This window comes from Xyrauchen texanus, chromosome 45 (assembly GCF_025860055.1).
Source record: "Xyrauchen texanus isolate HMW12.3.18 chromosome 45, RBS_HiC_50CHRs, whole genome shotgun sequence".
Classification (NCBI taxonomy): Eukaryota; Metazoa; Chordata; class Actinopteri; order Cypriniformes; family Catostomidae; genus Xyrauchen; species Xyrauchen texanus.
In genome coordinates, this window is record NC_068320.1 from 13,122,143 (window position 1) to 13,139,399 (window position 17,257).

General features: G+C 37.3%; 1 protein-coding gene across 5 annotated transcripts in view; it reads left to right on the plus strand.

Annotated features, from left to right (window-relative positions):
* The window catches only part of LOC127637164 (ankyrin repeat and sterile alpha motif domain-containing protein 1B-like), a 213,690-nt gene that overhangs the window by 152,107 nt on the left and 44,326 nt on the right, over positions 1–17,257 (plus strand). For all 5 annotated transcript variants that reach the window (XM_052118089.1, XM_052118088.1, XM_052118087.1 and 2 more), the window contains 2 exons: positions 4,240–4,338; positions 6,434–6,586. In XM_052118089.1, coding sequence (XP_051974049.1) covers positions 4,240–4,338; positions 6,434–6,586 — 252 coding nt within the window. The remainder of the gene's footprint in view (positions 1–4,239; positions 4,339–6,433; positions 6,587–17,257) is intronic.

Below are 17,257 nucleotides of genomic sequence, written 5' to 3' on the forward strand. Positions count from 1 at the left end.
AAGTGGACAAATGTGCAGAAATATGCAGTTGGAATCGATTTGTCATTTTAAAAGTGAAAATATTAAACAGTGCTGAAGAGCCAGAGGAGATCATTTCATGAGAGACAGAGTTAAGTTATGAAAAAATGATAGCAGTACCTCACTGAATGCTTCTGGAAGTTTGAGATGAACAATTTAGTGTCACTGTGCTGGTCATTTATCTCTGGCTGAACTTGATTTAAGGGTTTGAGATGGTGTTTGTTTCTTTCATGCACTGTTTTTCCTTCTTTATTCTACATACGTTAGTTTGCATTTAGATATCAGAGGAAAGACCTTTTCTAACAAGAGTATAGTTTTGGGCAGAGTCAAGAATTAAAATTGGTTTGGGGCAAAAATGGCACTGACAGTGACAAAATTACCCAGATATATCATTATATTTTATTCTAGGCTTTTCTAGTTACATACTGATATTGCATAAAATATGGTTTTAATGCTTTTGCAGACACTGCAATAACCTGTAGTTCTCTGATTTGTGATTGTTATATATATATATATATATATATATAGACTCAAGAACACTTTATTAGGTACACCTGTACACCTGCTTACTCATGCGAGTATCTAATCAGCTAATCGTGTGGAAGCAGTGCAATGCATAAAATCCTACAGATACTTCAGTTAATGTTCACATCAACCATCAGAATGGGGAAAAACTGCAGCCTCAGCTTTCTGTTCTTGGCTGACAGAAGTGGAACCCGATGTGGTCTTCTGCTGTTGGAGCCCATCCGCTTACTATTCTGCTCACTACAGTTGTACAGAGGGGTTATCTGAGTTACCGTAGCATTTCTGTCAGCTCTAACCAGTTTGACAATTCTCCAATATACTCTCTCATCAACAAGGTGTCTCCATCCACACAACTGCCGCTCACTGGTTGTTTTTTGTTTTTGGCACCATTCTGAATAAACTCTAGAGACTGTTGTGAGTGAAAATCCCAGTATCTGTAGATTTATGCATTGCACTCAAAATTGCTGCCACACGATTGTCTGATTAGATAATCGCACGGATGATTGTTGGTGCCAAATGGGCAAATGGACTGGTTTGAGTATTTCTATAACTGCTGATCTCCTGCGATTTTCACACACAACAGTCTCTAGAATTTACCAAAATGGTGCCAAAAACAAAAAACATCCAGTGAGTGGCAGTTCTGTTGATGGAGACACCTTGTTGATGGGAGAGGTCAGCAGAGAATGGCCAGACTGATTCAAACTGACAAAGTCTACGGTAACTCAGATAACTGCTCTGTTCAATTGTGGTGAGAAGAATATAACCTCAGAATGCTATTTTAAGATGTGGGTTGGCACTGTTATGGCGGCAAAGTTATATTGTTATACACTGTTGTGGCTGATCAGTGTATATTGATTAAGAGGATAAAAATTCCCTCATCTAGGTGGAAAATGCCCCTGAAAAACAACTCTTGGGATGATTCTGGGTTATTAATAATAATAATTAAAAATTATAATAATTTCTGACACTGGTTGTGGCTTTTCAGCTTTCTGAGGATGAAGACTTTTGTCCACTTGGTTGTTAAGGAAGTTTGGCAGATGTAATCATTGTTAAGGCGCGTCACATTTAACTTTGCATGGCAGAATTCAGCAGAAAAAAAAGCCATGGGTGAATATTAAGCATGTTTGAATCAAGCAAAATAGAATTGCCAAGCAGCCTCTTTTTAATGCTGCACTTTATACTCTTTTGAGAGTGAATTTAAAGATACATTTTTAAATTCCAAGCAACTTCCTATTGATCGCAGCGAGTTCGCCTGTCAGAGTTCACCAAACTTGAACTCCACACGAAAACATTTTGCCTCCGGAAGTCAATCGCTAGTAATTCACGATCACACGGATGCCCTTTGATATGACTGTATTTCACCTAGGGAATTTCGCTCTACAAAGCAAATGTGATTGCACCTTTTACCAATTAACCGTGTGCTCAGGATTATTGACAGATTGATTGAGGACAATATGGTGTGTCTTGTCACAGTGAGCATGTTTACATGAATATTTTTATACCGATTATGCCTAAAAAGCAGTCAACTTGTGTGGTCATGTAACACCTTAAACGGATTTCATTTATGGTTTGAAAATAAACCGATTAATATGTGTAGATTTTTACTAATTACACCCGATTTTGCATTACATGTAAATGTTGAAGCAGTGCATGTTGCATAGAAATTTTGTCCAACTTTAGTCGGTGCCATTGCCACATCACTGTGATGTATGCCATCAAAGTGCGCAAGAGTTAGCCAAGACCAGTCAACTGTCTCAGCCGGTGCAGTTGCTCCAGAGCAGTTGCACAAGCTCTGATGACGACACAGCTAATTCACTATTGGCCAGATTCTCTGATGAAAACAATGATGTAAGCTTTAAGGGATGAGTTCGGAATGGCATTCTACTTCTACTACTCTCACTTCTTCTGCCATATCAGTCTATGTCAGAAGTAGTAATAAGAAGAATAGTATGGTAGTATGCTGAGCAAGCCAATATACTTATTGCAACTTGCATAATTACACAGAGTTTAATGGTACAGATGCTTAAATCACTAGAGCTTTGTTTAAATTAATCATGTCTAATTACTCCGCTTTGAGACACAAGCTTGTGTTATGCAAGGTGTAAAGGTTTTGTTTGATCCAGATACGAGAGGAAACATAAAAATCTCAACAAAAAAATCTCAAAAAACTAACTATTTCTTAAATAACTTAATGCCACTTGCTGAATTAAACAGGTGGTGCAATAAGGTCATATGACAACAGTGTTGCATAGTACTGTTTTAAACATTTATCTTTGCATAATGCATACGGTTTCACATATTATTTATATATATAAATATAAATGAAGTGGCTGTGTCTAATCCCACTCCCTAGTTCTCCTTGTCGTGAATCAGTATTATGAACTTGGCACTGGCGAGGGTGTTGATCCACTGAACACTATTACAAGGTTGCACATTAAAATTCAGCTGGTATGAATCAACAACATTGCTTTATAAAAGACACTATAATGCATCTTTATATTGCAGTTTAAAAGTACAGTACTATTATGCAAGTGAACATGCACAAATGAAAACATTTTCTTTTAATCATCTTTTAACAATTCTGGTACTTATAAGTCCACAGAATTACTGTATATACATACACATGCACATTATATGCATCTATGCACATTAGGGATGAAAGATAATACAAACAAAATCTTTTAAAAGAGGAGCAGATGGTCACTGGATTTACAGAGCATTCTGGGAATTTCTAGGGAGCACAAATTTAAGTGCACCAGATAGATTATGACAAGGGGATAGCCATAGAAAAGGTTGAATCCCTGGTCAATAAACTGACTACTACTCTAGGGAGGTGATTGAGGCACACCCAGTGTATACTGTGCAGTATGCGCTAAGCAGTAGGCTTTTGGCAGGTCTGTGCTGCAAGTGAATAGTAATGTCTCAGAACACGATCTAACCTCTATTTGTCATGCTATTACTCTGGTCTGAAGTTGTATTGCTGTGAATAAGAGCAGATGTTGGTGTTCAGGGTTCATTTCATCAGCAATACATTATACTAAAGTGGAATCGCCAAGGTTATTCAGTTTTATAGAGCAATACTGACACATCATAGACTTTATTTTCCATTTATGCATTCATTCTCTAACACCTTATATTTTCATAGATAGATAGGTGTGTATTGCATGTGTGTTGGGGATAGTGTGTTTTTCAAATCTCTGGCTCTGTTGGATAGGAAGTTGACTGGTCGGATTGGAGTTAATGAAAGGTCAAAAAAGGTGAAAATCAGCATGAAACAGCGGTGTATTAATAGCTCTCTCTCTCTCTCTCTCTCTCTCTCTCTCTCTCTCTCTCTCTCTCTCGCTCTCTCTGTGTGTGTGTGTGTGTGTATGTGTGTAATCAATTTCTTGCATCTGTGCACATCAAGTGGTAGTATGATGATTTGGAAAACTGTTTGATGGGCTTGTTGATCTCCTGATTGGGGTTTTCATGCATTCTGAATGGCTGTGGGTGCATTTATTAATTCAAGTAAATTCTCGCTTATGCCTTATTTATTATGTGTCCATGTAAAAGAGATGCAAATCTTCAATCTGCCCAATTACTATCTCCAGGCATATTTTGCTGTCTTTTAAACCATGTGTTAAACCATAGTTCTCTTTTAATGTACTCTTATTAGTAGAAATATAAATGATTTGATTGTCTGATTTTGTGCTGCAGGGCAGTAATGTAGTGGAGGACCAGGACCTGCTGGAGATCGGGATTTTAAACTCCGCCCACAGACAGCGATTCCTGCAGGCTATTCGTCTGTTGCCAAGGGTGAGTTCAGATGTCTGGGACTGCCTAGGGTCACACAAAATATCATAAAATAATATTTTAAGTTAACTTTAAACTTTATGAAGACCAACAGTTTTAAAATTCATCAGATTTTTGTTTTAAAAAAAAAACAACAACATTGATCAACTTTTACTGTGTCCAAATGTGGTGCCAAATGTTCTAGAAAATGTTAATAACATTTGTAAATGCTGTGTGACGTGACAAAATCCCAACCAAGCAGAACAAATTTGATGTTTCATATACAGTGCTCAAAGTGCCAGTACTCCCCTTGTTTGTATATTGCTGTGATTCATCAGCATATACTGTATGTGTAAGGGATATTAAAAAATTTCAATAAAAATAATGGTTAACTTTATCTGCAGGTCATTATATCTAAAGAATATTTATTTATTTTTATTTATGTAAAAATGCAGAAAGTTTTTTGTGAGGGTTAGGGGATATAATCTATAGTTTGTATAGTATGAAAGTCATTATGTCTGTGGAGAGTCCTCATAATGATAGCTGCACCAATGTGTGTGTGTGTGTGTGTGTGTGTGTGTGTGTGTGTGTGTGTGTGTGTGTGTGTGTGTGTGTGTGTGTGAGTGTGTGTGTGTGTGTGTGTGTGTGTGTGTGTGTGTGTGTGTGTGTGTGCGTGTGTGTGTGTGTGTGTGTGTGTGTGTGTGTGCGCGCAAGGGGCTTGACATCAAATAAATCTCTCCTGTGTCCCAAACAACCTTCTACTCCTGCTACTTCACAATCTTTGAAAGGACAAATAGAGAGAGTGAGATGAGAGAATGGTTGTTTGTGCTGTGATAAGATAGGACGGACACGAACATTCACACACTTACACTAATGTGCAAAGCTACTTGTGTTCAAACAACCTCAGACATGACAGATTGGCAATCACTATTCATATGTGTGAGGACCATCTGTCAAATCCAATTCCAAAGCACAGATATCACTAAAAGTGAAACTGCGGACATAAAATGTTATGTGTGTGAGATGGGGAGAGAGAGAGAGAGAGAGAGAGAGAGAGAGAGAGAGAGAGAGATACAAGGGTTCACAGTGAAAAACTCAACTTTTCATCTGTGGTCAGCACTTTCACTCTCAGCTTAGCTAATAGCTTGTATCTCTCTCTTTCTCTCTCTACCTACATTTACATTTATTTACAGTAATGCATATGGCAGAAGCTTTTATCCAAATTAACTTACAATGCATTCAAGCATTCACGTTTATTTTACACTGGGGAATCAAACATATAACCTTGATGTTGCTAGTGCCATGATCTACCAGTTGAGCTACAGGTTATGAAAAAGAACTGATTTATTATATAATTTGGTGGGTTTCCATCCAACAATTTTAATGCAGATTTAAAATTTGCACCTATTTGGAAATGCTTGATGTGTGCATACACTCTCAAAATTCGCTTCAATATTTATGCGCTAGACAGAGGTGTTTTGAGTTTTGCATAAGTCAAAATGCACAATAAGGTGATGGAACAAGTTGATTCGCAAAACAACAACATGTTATTTTGAACATTTGTGCACATGTTATGGGTGTGCGATAGCTTGATGTGAATGGCTCTGACTTTGGCACACCATTCTTCGAACATAGCCCTTGGGGGTTCTCACGTGGGTTCTCACAATCTGCTAGAACAGTTTTGAGCGTAGGCATTCCCAGGTATACGGAGGCTGGCGGCGTATGGGCATAGCTGCCATTTCAGCCCTCTTCATATGAGATATTACACTCATTCTGCGGAGTCTCCTGGCAGCATGTAATAAAACGATGTACAATTGCTCCAGTACCGCAAATACAACTCTCCCCGAAGCAAGGAGGTCATTCAGCTGCTCCATCATGACAAGGCGGGCTCCCTCAAGATGATGAGCATGATGATGCTTTTTTTAAACTTTCAAGCCTGGCTTTGTCAAGTCAACAATAAAGTTTTGACACACTTTACCTTTCTTGTTTATTTCAATACACAGTCATAATATCTAAATATCCTCATGCTGTACCACTGTATTTATAACCCAAACTGTGCCCAACCTTTTAGTTTTTTTTGTTGATATGGTAGTTTAACAGCTGTTTCCATGTTTCCAAGGTGCGACCCATTGGTTACGATGGAAATAACCCCACCTCAGTGGCTGAATGGCTGGAGTCTCTGGAGCTGGGAGACTACACCAAGTCCTTCCTCATCAATGGCTACACATCAATGGAGCTTGTCAAGAAGATCTGGGAGATCGAGCTCATTAATGTAAGTTCTCAAGGCATTTTCTCTTCTTACCCTGCTCAAAAGACCAGCCTGACTTTCACCAGCTGGTCTAGCTGGTGGACAAGCATACCTAGATTGTTCACCAACCAAAATGCTGCCAAGCATGGTCTTTCTGATTAAGCTGGTCCAAGCTGGTTAAGCTAGTTAAGAAGGTGACCAGTAAAAAACCAAAAAAAAGACACGCTGTTTAAAGAGTGCATGTCTGTTGCCATGTTATTATGCTATTCAATTCCAAATGAATGATTGTCCGCATTCGTTTGTCCCTTGGTTCATAAATAATATTTTATGTAAATACAGTTAAGTGTTTAGCTATATCGTACTGCTATGTATACTTGAGTTTGTGCTGTTGGAATGAAGCAGTCTTTTGAAATAAAACAGTTTGCTAGAGATTGTTCAAAATGGCAACCAGAGGTTGTAAGAGATCGTCCTAAATCATTCTGACGTTCTATTGGTCGATTTGTCATAATGTGGTTTTGGTTGGCTCTGAGTCTTCCCTATAATTTTATTTGTTTGATAAACAACCCTGTCTGATTTTTTCTTGCCTTCGACTGCAGTGATTAAACAGGGTGGGAAAAAACTGATGTAATGCTAGCGTTTGTGGAAATATCTTGCTATTGCTCAGATTTTATAAGCAAGTCTGCATTTTTGGGAAGTATTGGTGGTTATATCTGCAGCCCGTGTGTGTAAAACGGGAATCGTGAATGCTTGGTTGAATTGTCTTGTGTTTGGTAAAGACTAAATGGCATGTTTGATGACAGTAAAATCATGTGGCATGCTGCTTTAACAGATTCTGTGTAGATGACTAATTACAGCCTCATGTACCACGTATGCTAATTTCACTCAGGTTTCAACCAAGAGAGAGAAATGGTGAGAGAATGAGAAAGAAGAGACAGATTATATAATAATGTGGGATGTGATTTCTTCAGCTCTTAAAGAAAAAAAACACACACATACACCCACTCCCGGTTGAAACTATCAACAAAAATGCTGCATTGGGAATAAACACGTTATGTTTGGCCACAAGAGGGAGACAAGGAGAGGAACATTGGTATTTTATGCTGTTTGATGAATTTAATTGGGCTAAAAAATTGTGTCCTTGGATGTGCTGTGTTTGCGTGTGTTTGCTTATGTGTGTTGTGACCATGCAACTGCAGTAAACCCCACGTGATGTGTGTGTGTGTGTGTGTGTGTGTGTGTGTGTGTGTGTGTGTGTGTGTGTGTGTGTGTGTGTGTGTTCTGGGAGGTTTAGAGTTTGTAACATTCTTTCATTCCCTCAGGGTCAGTGTATAATTAACACACACAGCTTCATTAGCACTGATGTAGGCAGAAGGTCTGCCTAACAACACCACTGTGCATATAGGAAGCGCCTTTATACACTTTACATTATGATTATCGTAGTGTGAATAGCTGTCCATTCCCTTGCAGACTTTTAAGGGATAGTGTACCCCAAAACATTTTTATTCCATCTTCATTTACTCACCCTTATTTTGTTTCAAACCTGTAAGATGTTCTTTCTTCGGTGGAACACAAAAGAAGATATTAGGCTGATTGTTAGCCTAGTATCAGTCGCCCTTCACTTTCATTGTATGCAAAAAGATTTCATAAATGTCTCTTTGTCTTGTGTGCAATATGCCAAGTCCATACTTTAGCTTTGTAAAGTGCTACTTTTTGGACTACTTTTATTATATTTTTAAGGACTTTTTTTGTTTATTTTTTTTTTTTGTCATTTTTGTGCTCAAATTCGGATCCACGTTCAATTTCATTTTATAGAAATATGTGACAATACATTCTTCAACATTTCTCCTGTTGTGTTCTATGGAAGAAAGAAAGTCACGCTTTGGACCGACATGAGTCAGTAAACGATGACAGAATTTTCATTTTTTGGTAAACTATCCCTCTGTTGCGAAATCGGAATGCTGGACATGTAGGAAAGAGAAAATAAAATGCTGTTGGATGACCTGCAGAGAACGATCTTATACATCTTTGACTTTCCGTTCCTTTGTGTGTGTGCGTGGTTGAGCAGTTCACGGAATGGGACATTCTGAACTTCTTTTAATGAGACTCTCTTCAGAGGGATCACAGAACAGCTCTGTGTCCCAGGTCATGAACTCTCTGCTGTAAATGAGACAGAGAGAGAGAGAGTAGAAGAGAAGACACTTTATAAAGCGTTGTATGCAGCAGTGGGCATGTATGGATGTCTAAGGAGAAAAAAATGACAGAGGATTCCTGCTTTGTGTTTGTGTTTGGTGGAGAGTTTAGCTCAATATGAAATAGGTGACTGATAGCACAGCGGTAGTACTCTAGTTTTGATTTGAGATAGAGGGGAGACTGAACAATGTGAAGCAGAAGGGAAGAGACAGAGCACAATGGGGGAGAAAAATAGCATCTGTGGAGTGGTCCAGATTAAATCAGCTCATAAATGCTCAGGGCAACAGATGTTGAGGCTACTAGAAAGACAACCAGGTGTGTGTGTGTGTGTGTGTGTGTGTGTGTGTGTGTGTGTGTGTGTGTGTGTGTGTGTGTGTGTGTGTGTGTGTGTGTGTGTGTGTGTGTGTGCGCGTGCGTGCATGCGTTTATGTGTGTGGATTTTATTGATTTTGCTTAAGTCAATAGTAAAACATGACAGAATTGGGGCTAAATTTCAGTCCAGCTCATATCAAACTACAGTACATCCCTTTCATATTGCATCAGATGATCATAACCCAGTGGCATGTTTCATTTGAACATATTCAGTGGCTAAGTTATTGATTTTATTTATATTCTGTGTATTAATTTTATAAAGCTTGCATTTGCATGTCCACTGATACCCCTATTATTAATTAATGATTAATGTAATATCACCTCATGACTCTAGCAGTGCTTCATTTTGATTTTTGTCACAAACACATGATGTGATATAAACCATTATTATTGTATTTATCACATCACTAGTATATCTGGTTGCTGTTGAGAAATTCTGCAAGAGTTACATTTAAACCAATGCAAGCCTGATTTTACAGTTTGGGCTAACAAGTATTCTCAGACAAAGATATGCAATGCACATTCTGTTCACTAGATGGCCCCAGAACTATTTTATTAGTTCATTCTTCCTCTCAGCTACAAATGAGCAGGAAGTGACAAACATTGTGTGGAAATGTAAAAATAAGTTCTCCACTGACTGTCATGATATCAGCATGATATTGATTAAAAAAGTTATATTGAATATTGTAAAACCTTTAACTTATATTTGTAACTTGTCATTCCAGACTGGCTGCTTTCCAAGTAAAATGAAAATCGCTAAAGTAATTCCACTCTTCAAAAAGGATAACAAATACGCTTTTACTAATTACAGACCAATCTCTCTTTTGCCTCAGTTTTCAGAGAGAAACTCTTCAATTCTCGACTTGAAAAGTTTCTCGAGAAACATCATGTAATTAATGATGGTCAGTATGGTTTTAGGTCCAAAAGAACTACCTCAATGGCAATAACTGAAGCTATTGAAGAAATTACTAATGCACTGGAGCAAAAAATGTATGCAGTTGGTATCTTTATTGATCTAAAAAAAAGCCTTTGATACTATTAATCATTCAATCCTATTAAATAAGATGGAAAGATATGGAATTAAGGGGCTGGCTGGAGATTGGTTAAAAAGTTATTTAACAGGGAGGTTACAGTTTGTAAAAATTTGTCAGTATTTATCAGATACTCTTGGCATTGTTTGTGGTGTGGCCAAAACTGTTTAATGTGTATATAAATGATATTTTTAATATATCCAAAGTACTGAAACTTATACTATTTGCAGACGACACGAATATATTCTACAGTAGTGATGATTATAATGAGCTCGTAAATACGGTAAACAGGGAACTAAATATAATAAAAAAGTGGATGGATACAAATAAATTATCGTTGAATATAATTAAAACTAAGATAATGATGTTCGGTAATCGCAACAAAATGTCTAAACAGAGAATAAGTATTGATGGTACCCTAATTGAAACTGTGAGTGAAAATATATTTTGGGAGTAAAAATTGACAGTAAATTGTCATGGAAACCCCATGTCAGATACATAAAATCAAAAATCTCCAAAAGCCTCTCAATTATAAATAAAGCAAAACTATACCTTGAAGAGAATGCACTCCGTACTTTATACTGCACCCTGGTACTACCATACCTTATGTTTTGTGTTGAAGTGTGGGGAAATAATTACCAGAACACAATAAATCCTCTGATTATATTACAGATAAGAGCTGTGAGGATCATTCATAAGGTTGGTTTTCTAGAACATACTCATAATCTGTTTACGCAGTCAAAGCTGTTAAAATTTGATGATCTTGTAAAATACAATACATCAATAGTCCTATATAAAGCATTTAACAACTTATTACCGCCTAACTTACAACGTTTTTTTCAAATTCCAGTGCGAGCTCATAACTTGAGAGGTTTTGGATATTTTTCATTACAAAGAGCCCAAACCACTCGTAAACATTATTGTGTGTCTGTATGCGGAGTGAAACTCTGGAACAAACTGGACTTGCAACAAAAGCAATGTAAAACTATTCATCAATTTAAACTGTTATATAAACATCAGGTCTGGTTAAAATACAGAGATGAGGATCTTTAATTTACATTGCTGTTGTACTCTGTCTTATAGTGTTAACATGTGCTCAATGTTTCCTAACCATCGTTGGTATTGTCCATTAACATCGTCGGTATATTGTCCATTACCATTGTTGGCATTGTTTATTCTTCTTAAAATTGTTGGTACTGTTGTTATAATAAATACTTGTTACTATGTTTGTTTTAAACTGTATGACTTAACAATATTTGTTTGCCTTGTACTTCTGTGCCATTACCTGAAATAAATGAATAAATAAATGAATAAATGAATGAATGAATTTGTATTTGTTGTGCATGAACTATGTATGTTTTGATACCGTGTGTGTGAAGTGTGTAGGTCAATTTCAGCTTTATTTTTATTCCTCACTGGTTTCCTTTTTCTTATTATTTATTCTCATTATTAATCAGATTATCATTTATTTCACAGGCGTATTTTGCATCTTGGTTTGAACTATCCGGCTTCAGCTGGCAAAAATGTTGTCAGCTTACATGAGTGAAATAGAGAGGAACAAGACTGTTGACTTGAGAGGGCTGTTTTCACTCTGCATATTAACATTGAGAAAAATTGGGATCATATTGTGATTGTAAACAGTGTTGACATGCAGGTTTCTGCTTTTCAGAGGAGCAGGAGTAATTCAATGTGAGCGTTCAGAGAGTGAAGGTGCAAAACATGATTCATTGACATGGAACAATTGGTCTCTTTAAAAAGCCAGCTGATGTCAAACTGTCAGGTTTTGTGTTGTGTGTGTTTTGGACTGTTTGTCTCATGTGTTCCTCGTGTAGAATATTAACATCATTCCATGCATGTAAGGGCCTGTATGTACCCTATTAGTGAGTCATAGACTTGCGTGTGTGTCCAGCCTCAGGGTTACCACAGGCATTCATCTGATAATATTCATCATAAGAGCATTCTTCAGCAGCTCTCTCTCTCTCTACACACACACACACACACACACACACACACACACACACACACACACACACACATTGTATACTTGTGTTTAATTTATATACTATCACTTTTAAGGATTTGTTTTTTATTTATTTAAAAATGGACCATTCTGTGTCTTATTGGTTGTACAAATGTGTGCTTCCAACTAGTGCCACAACCAGCAGCTTTTTTGATAATTGATTCATTTGCAATCGTTTGTTCAATCAAACTTATAAAAGAAGCTTATTTTTTCCCCACCATTTTCATGTTGAAAAACATGTTATTCTTGTTAAATACTCTTCTTCAAGCGATGTACAAAATGTGTTGAATGACATCAAATACTGTGATATGCAAAAAAGTCTATAAACCAAAACAAAATCTAAAATGACATTATATATTATGTCCAAAACAAAATTATAATTGTAAAAAAATATAAGCATTACAATAAAAAGGCCTTTGCACACCTAACACAATTTTTTCCTCCCAGTTCACCTTTGAATCTCGATTTCTTGGATTCCTATGAAGCCATTCACACCTGGAGCGAACATTCGAGCACCGACAAAGCAAGGTTTTTTTTTTTTTTACGGTGATGAAATGCCCTGAACAATAAAATATGAGCTTAGAATAACGCATGTCATGAGCCGCTGCACTTACCAAAACCAGCACAACTGGAGGCATTAAAGCACAGAAAGCAGTTTTGACCACCAACATTAAACGCTGAAGTAACTTGAGTAACTTTTTTCTCATATGGGTTCTCTTAACATATAAGTGATATTGCTGCATCACTGCCTTGCATCCATAAATGTTATTTCTGATCTTACGTAGATTGTCTTTATAATTATTACATATTGCTGCATTTTTTTTTTTTTTTGCCATTGCATTTAATTGTTTTGCCTTTTGGCTCTAATATAATACTGTTGTGTGCTAACAGAGTTCATTCGCTTCGATTTTAATGTGAAAGGGCCATTCCTCAGCGATTCCTTTCACATTATCGTATTGCCTCTGGTGTGCAAAGGATATAAGAGTTCATTGTACACTATATTTATTTTACATTTTAATCTATTTTATTCATTAGTTAGGTAATACATTACAATAAGGTTCTTTTCATTAGCATTAATAAATTCATTAGTTATCATGAACTAACAATGTACAACAATTTTTTACTGCAGATGTATTAATCTTGATTCATTTTTAAATATTCTGTTGTTCATTGTTAGTTCATGTTGCTTTAACTAATGTTAATTTCTAATGTAAAAAATGTAGTGTAATTTAACTAATAGTAGAGCTATAATAGTATTGTTCATTGTTAGTTTTTTCTCTCTCTTATATACAGTAGTTAACTGATCTTAATGAATACAACCTTATTGTTCAGTGTTTCCATTAGTTCTAATTCAAACATCATTTGTGAGCTGAATTCACAAATGGAATCCACTCAAACCAGTCTGGAAGCCAGGGGTGGATGTGGCCACCATGGACCAAAGCCTGGACACCCCATTGGCCACCCCTCTCTTAATTGCTGATTTAGTCATTTTTTTGGCACAATTTAGTTCTTTAGAGGTGAAATCATCTCTGTACTAATGTACAAACTTAACATGTGTGCACACCAAGGTCACCAAACCTCTCCGTCCCGGGTGTCATGCATCTCCCCCATCAGCTTGGAAATCTTGATACATTGGAGCCATGTCACAATATTGTACAACATCCATGTTTAGTGCAGTTCTGATATCCATATTACCATTGTATATAAATACTGTTTATTTAAATAGCACTTGTTCTCATATATCACACACACTGTGGCACGTTCGGTCTCATCAACCGTCGGTATGCTGGTTTATGTTTGCTGTTCTCTTGGCTGTGTTGTTAGGCGTTCAGAAGTCATTTAGCTCGTAATAATAGTTTAGCCCTTTTTTTGACAACTGTTACCCGCTTGCCATGACTGCTAGTGGTAGTTACCATAGAGACAGCTTGCGTTATGCATGGATGATTCAAAACTGACGTGTTTGTGTGTGAGTAAGTGTGTAAGGGCATGTATCTTTTAAGTGTGTGTGGTCTGATGCTTACAATTCACAGACTGTGTGTGTAAGTGTGTGCCTGTTATAATGAGTTTCCATTTCCTTTGTGTTGTGTTCCTGTTTTCATTACTTCCTGTCACCTATCCAATCGCACAGATTGCAAATTGTCTTTTCTTACACTAGCAGATGGCTACTGCCTTCGTTAACACAGCAAGTTCATCAAACACACTCACTGTTTTTTCTGTTTTTTACATTACACTCCCTTACACCTTAATGATGATCAAATATTTTCTTTAACATGAAAGACACATTGAGGGTGTAAGTGTGTCTGTTGCTCTGTATATGTAGTGTGTGTGTGGGTGGATAGGCTTGTGGGTACATTTGTTCAATTAACACATACTGACACACATTTTTGGCGCATGACTGCTGAGTCTTGTTCTTACACTTCCAGTGGCCCTTAACACACCAACACTCACTAGAAGGCTATTTCTTAAAGACTGTAACCAAAACAACATCATAAACATAGAATTAGTAAGCATGACGTGCAAGGGGGAGGCGTGGGATTCAAACCATAGAAATGTATGTGTATTTATTGCACATCTCTGGAGTACTTGATCAGTATAATGACCACTAAATTGTATAATAGGCAACTGATTTTTGACATATCTGAGTCTTAAGGATCACTCCGCTGTCTCTTTCTTCTCACATAATAAAATTATTTGAACTCACAGTGATGTCAATTCATATTACGTTATAGCTTACATTTTTGTTGCACTAGCTTCTGTATGTAATTTGAGCAAACACGTATGAATGCTTGGGTAAAAGATGTAAAGTTTATTCACTTTTTCCACCGTAAAACCATTCTAACGTAAATTGGACTTATTGGACTTAAGAATGATTTACACTACAGATTTACCAATATAGTTTTTTGACCGATATTGACCTAGACAAATACTGATTATTTGTATGCTTAATTTTGAACAAAAAAAAAATATGTTTATTACTATCATTTAAATAATCATTAAACTACATCAATAAAAACTAGGGCTGTAATAGGAATAAATGGGAAGATTCAATTTATATCAAGCTTTATAGGCAAGAGAAACTAGAGTGTGCATTGCCAATGCACTATTAGACACTTTACAAACAGATACAAACCAATTGAATGTTTTACTTGCTGAAGTTTAAAATTTCAAAACCATTATTTTCTCTCTCTGCCATTCAGTATCTATAGTGCACATGCTGGGTCAATTTTGCACGGTTGTACTTTTGATACTGGATCAGATGACAGTAAGTGAGCATTTTCGGGCGATGCAAAGAGATACAGCACCTTGCCCGTATCTCTCCCACACCTGGCTCACTGCTTGCGTGTGAAGTCTCCATTCTCCATACATTAAATCTGCTCCCGTGTTTATTATGTGCTGGACATGCATAGCGCAAAAGTGTGCACAGCTACACTGTGCTAGGATGCGCAGTCGAGTCAGGTGTGTGCGTGAAATTTACATATGCCAATTTTACCCACAGGAAGTGAAAAAAAAAATATTGTTTTTAACGCGTTAAACAGTAATCTTTTAATAGCAGAAAGTAACGCATACAATTTCCCAACATAATATGCAGAATGCAGTCGAACCTCAGCTAGTTGAATATCTGTAAAAATAAAGGTAAAAGTTGTTTTCAGTCTTTCTCTAATTTACACAGAATTTTGTTGTGCTTATGTTTCATGAATGATTGGGTGGACAACTTTAATCTCTCTTTAAAAATGCAGACTAAGGTGTCAGATGGAACATCTGCTGGTTGCATAAGATAAGATTCTCTTTTAATGGAAAATGGAACGCATGAAAGAATAAATGAATTTATCACAGTCTTACTGCAGTGAGCGGAGCACCGGCACTGAGCAGGTTAAACAATAAAGCTTGAAAGGAGGAGAGAGAGAGAGAGAGAGAGAGAGAGAGAGAGAGAGAGAGAGAGAGAGAGAGAGAGAGAGAGAGAGAGAGAGAGAAGGAGGGAGGAAGGGCAAACAAATACAGGGGGAGAATGAGGCAGAGAAATCAGAGAGAGATCTCACACTTGCACTGCTTCACCGAAGCTAAGGAAACGGTCACCTGCATTGCACTCCCACTATAGCACGCAACCACAGCAGCTCCTCGCTGGTTGGGAGCAGAGTATCCATAGTAACCAGGCGGAGAGCACAAATGAGGAGCTTGAGAACGGAGAGCGAACAAATGAGACAGAAAAAGAGAGGGGGTGACGTGTTCATACACACACTGCTGTAGCTGGAGGAAGAGTAAACGGTGGAGTACAGAAGCTCTGTGGTTTGATAGCGTGAAGAGAAGGGAGAGGAGGAGAGGGAGAGGAAAAGAGAGGAAAGAGTTGTGACAAACCTTCTTAGTTGCATCTTCATTCTTCTGGTCTTGCTCAACCAGTGCAATATGCATGTACATTTGAGTATTTGTGACTCACAGCTGTGAGGTTAAACATCACACCGCTCTCCGCACATAAGAGAGGCAGAGTTGTGGAAGCTTGTCGAGACAGGTTTGAACCCTCAAAATGCTCTTGGATGGTTGAGAACAGAAGAACGGACGCTTGGTTACGCCGTGGATCTCTAAGCTGAGAAACTCTGGGTAAGTCACTCACACAAGAGAAGCGCAAGGCAAAGTGAGAAAAAGAGTAAAGCAGAAGGTGGATTACAAGGGATTTTGCTGCCTCTAGTTGTTTTTTGTTTTTTTTAGATGAATGAACTATTTAGGCTATTGTCCTTTACTTGCTGCAGTGCCAATCTGTATTTATTTCTTTTTTTATGTCAGTGAGGTGATCTGTCCATCTCTGGCTACTTTATGCTGCAGTTTCTTTACTTTTGTGATTTTTCCGCATAACACTCAATGGTACACTGTTCAGTCTGATGTCTGCATCTGTGCATGCATTACAGTAAATGTGTGCAACAAAGTGAAGTTCAAGTATATGTGGGTAGTTTTCATGACATACTTTTAGAAAATTGACTCATACTACGACATGCTACACTCCATCTAAAACTACTTTAAATAGCATTTTGATCATTATTTTTCAAGTATTATGCATTTCATGCCATCATATTGATTATGAAATATTTGTGC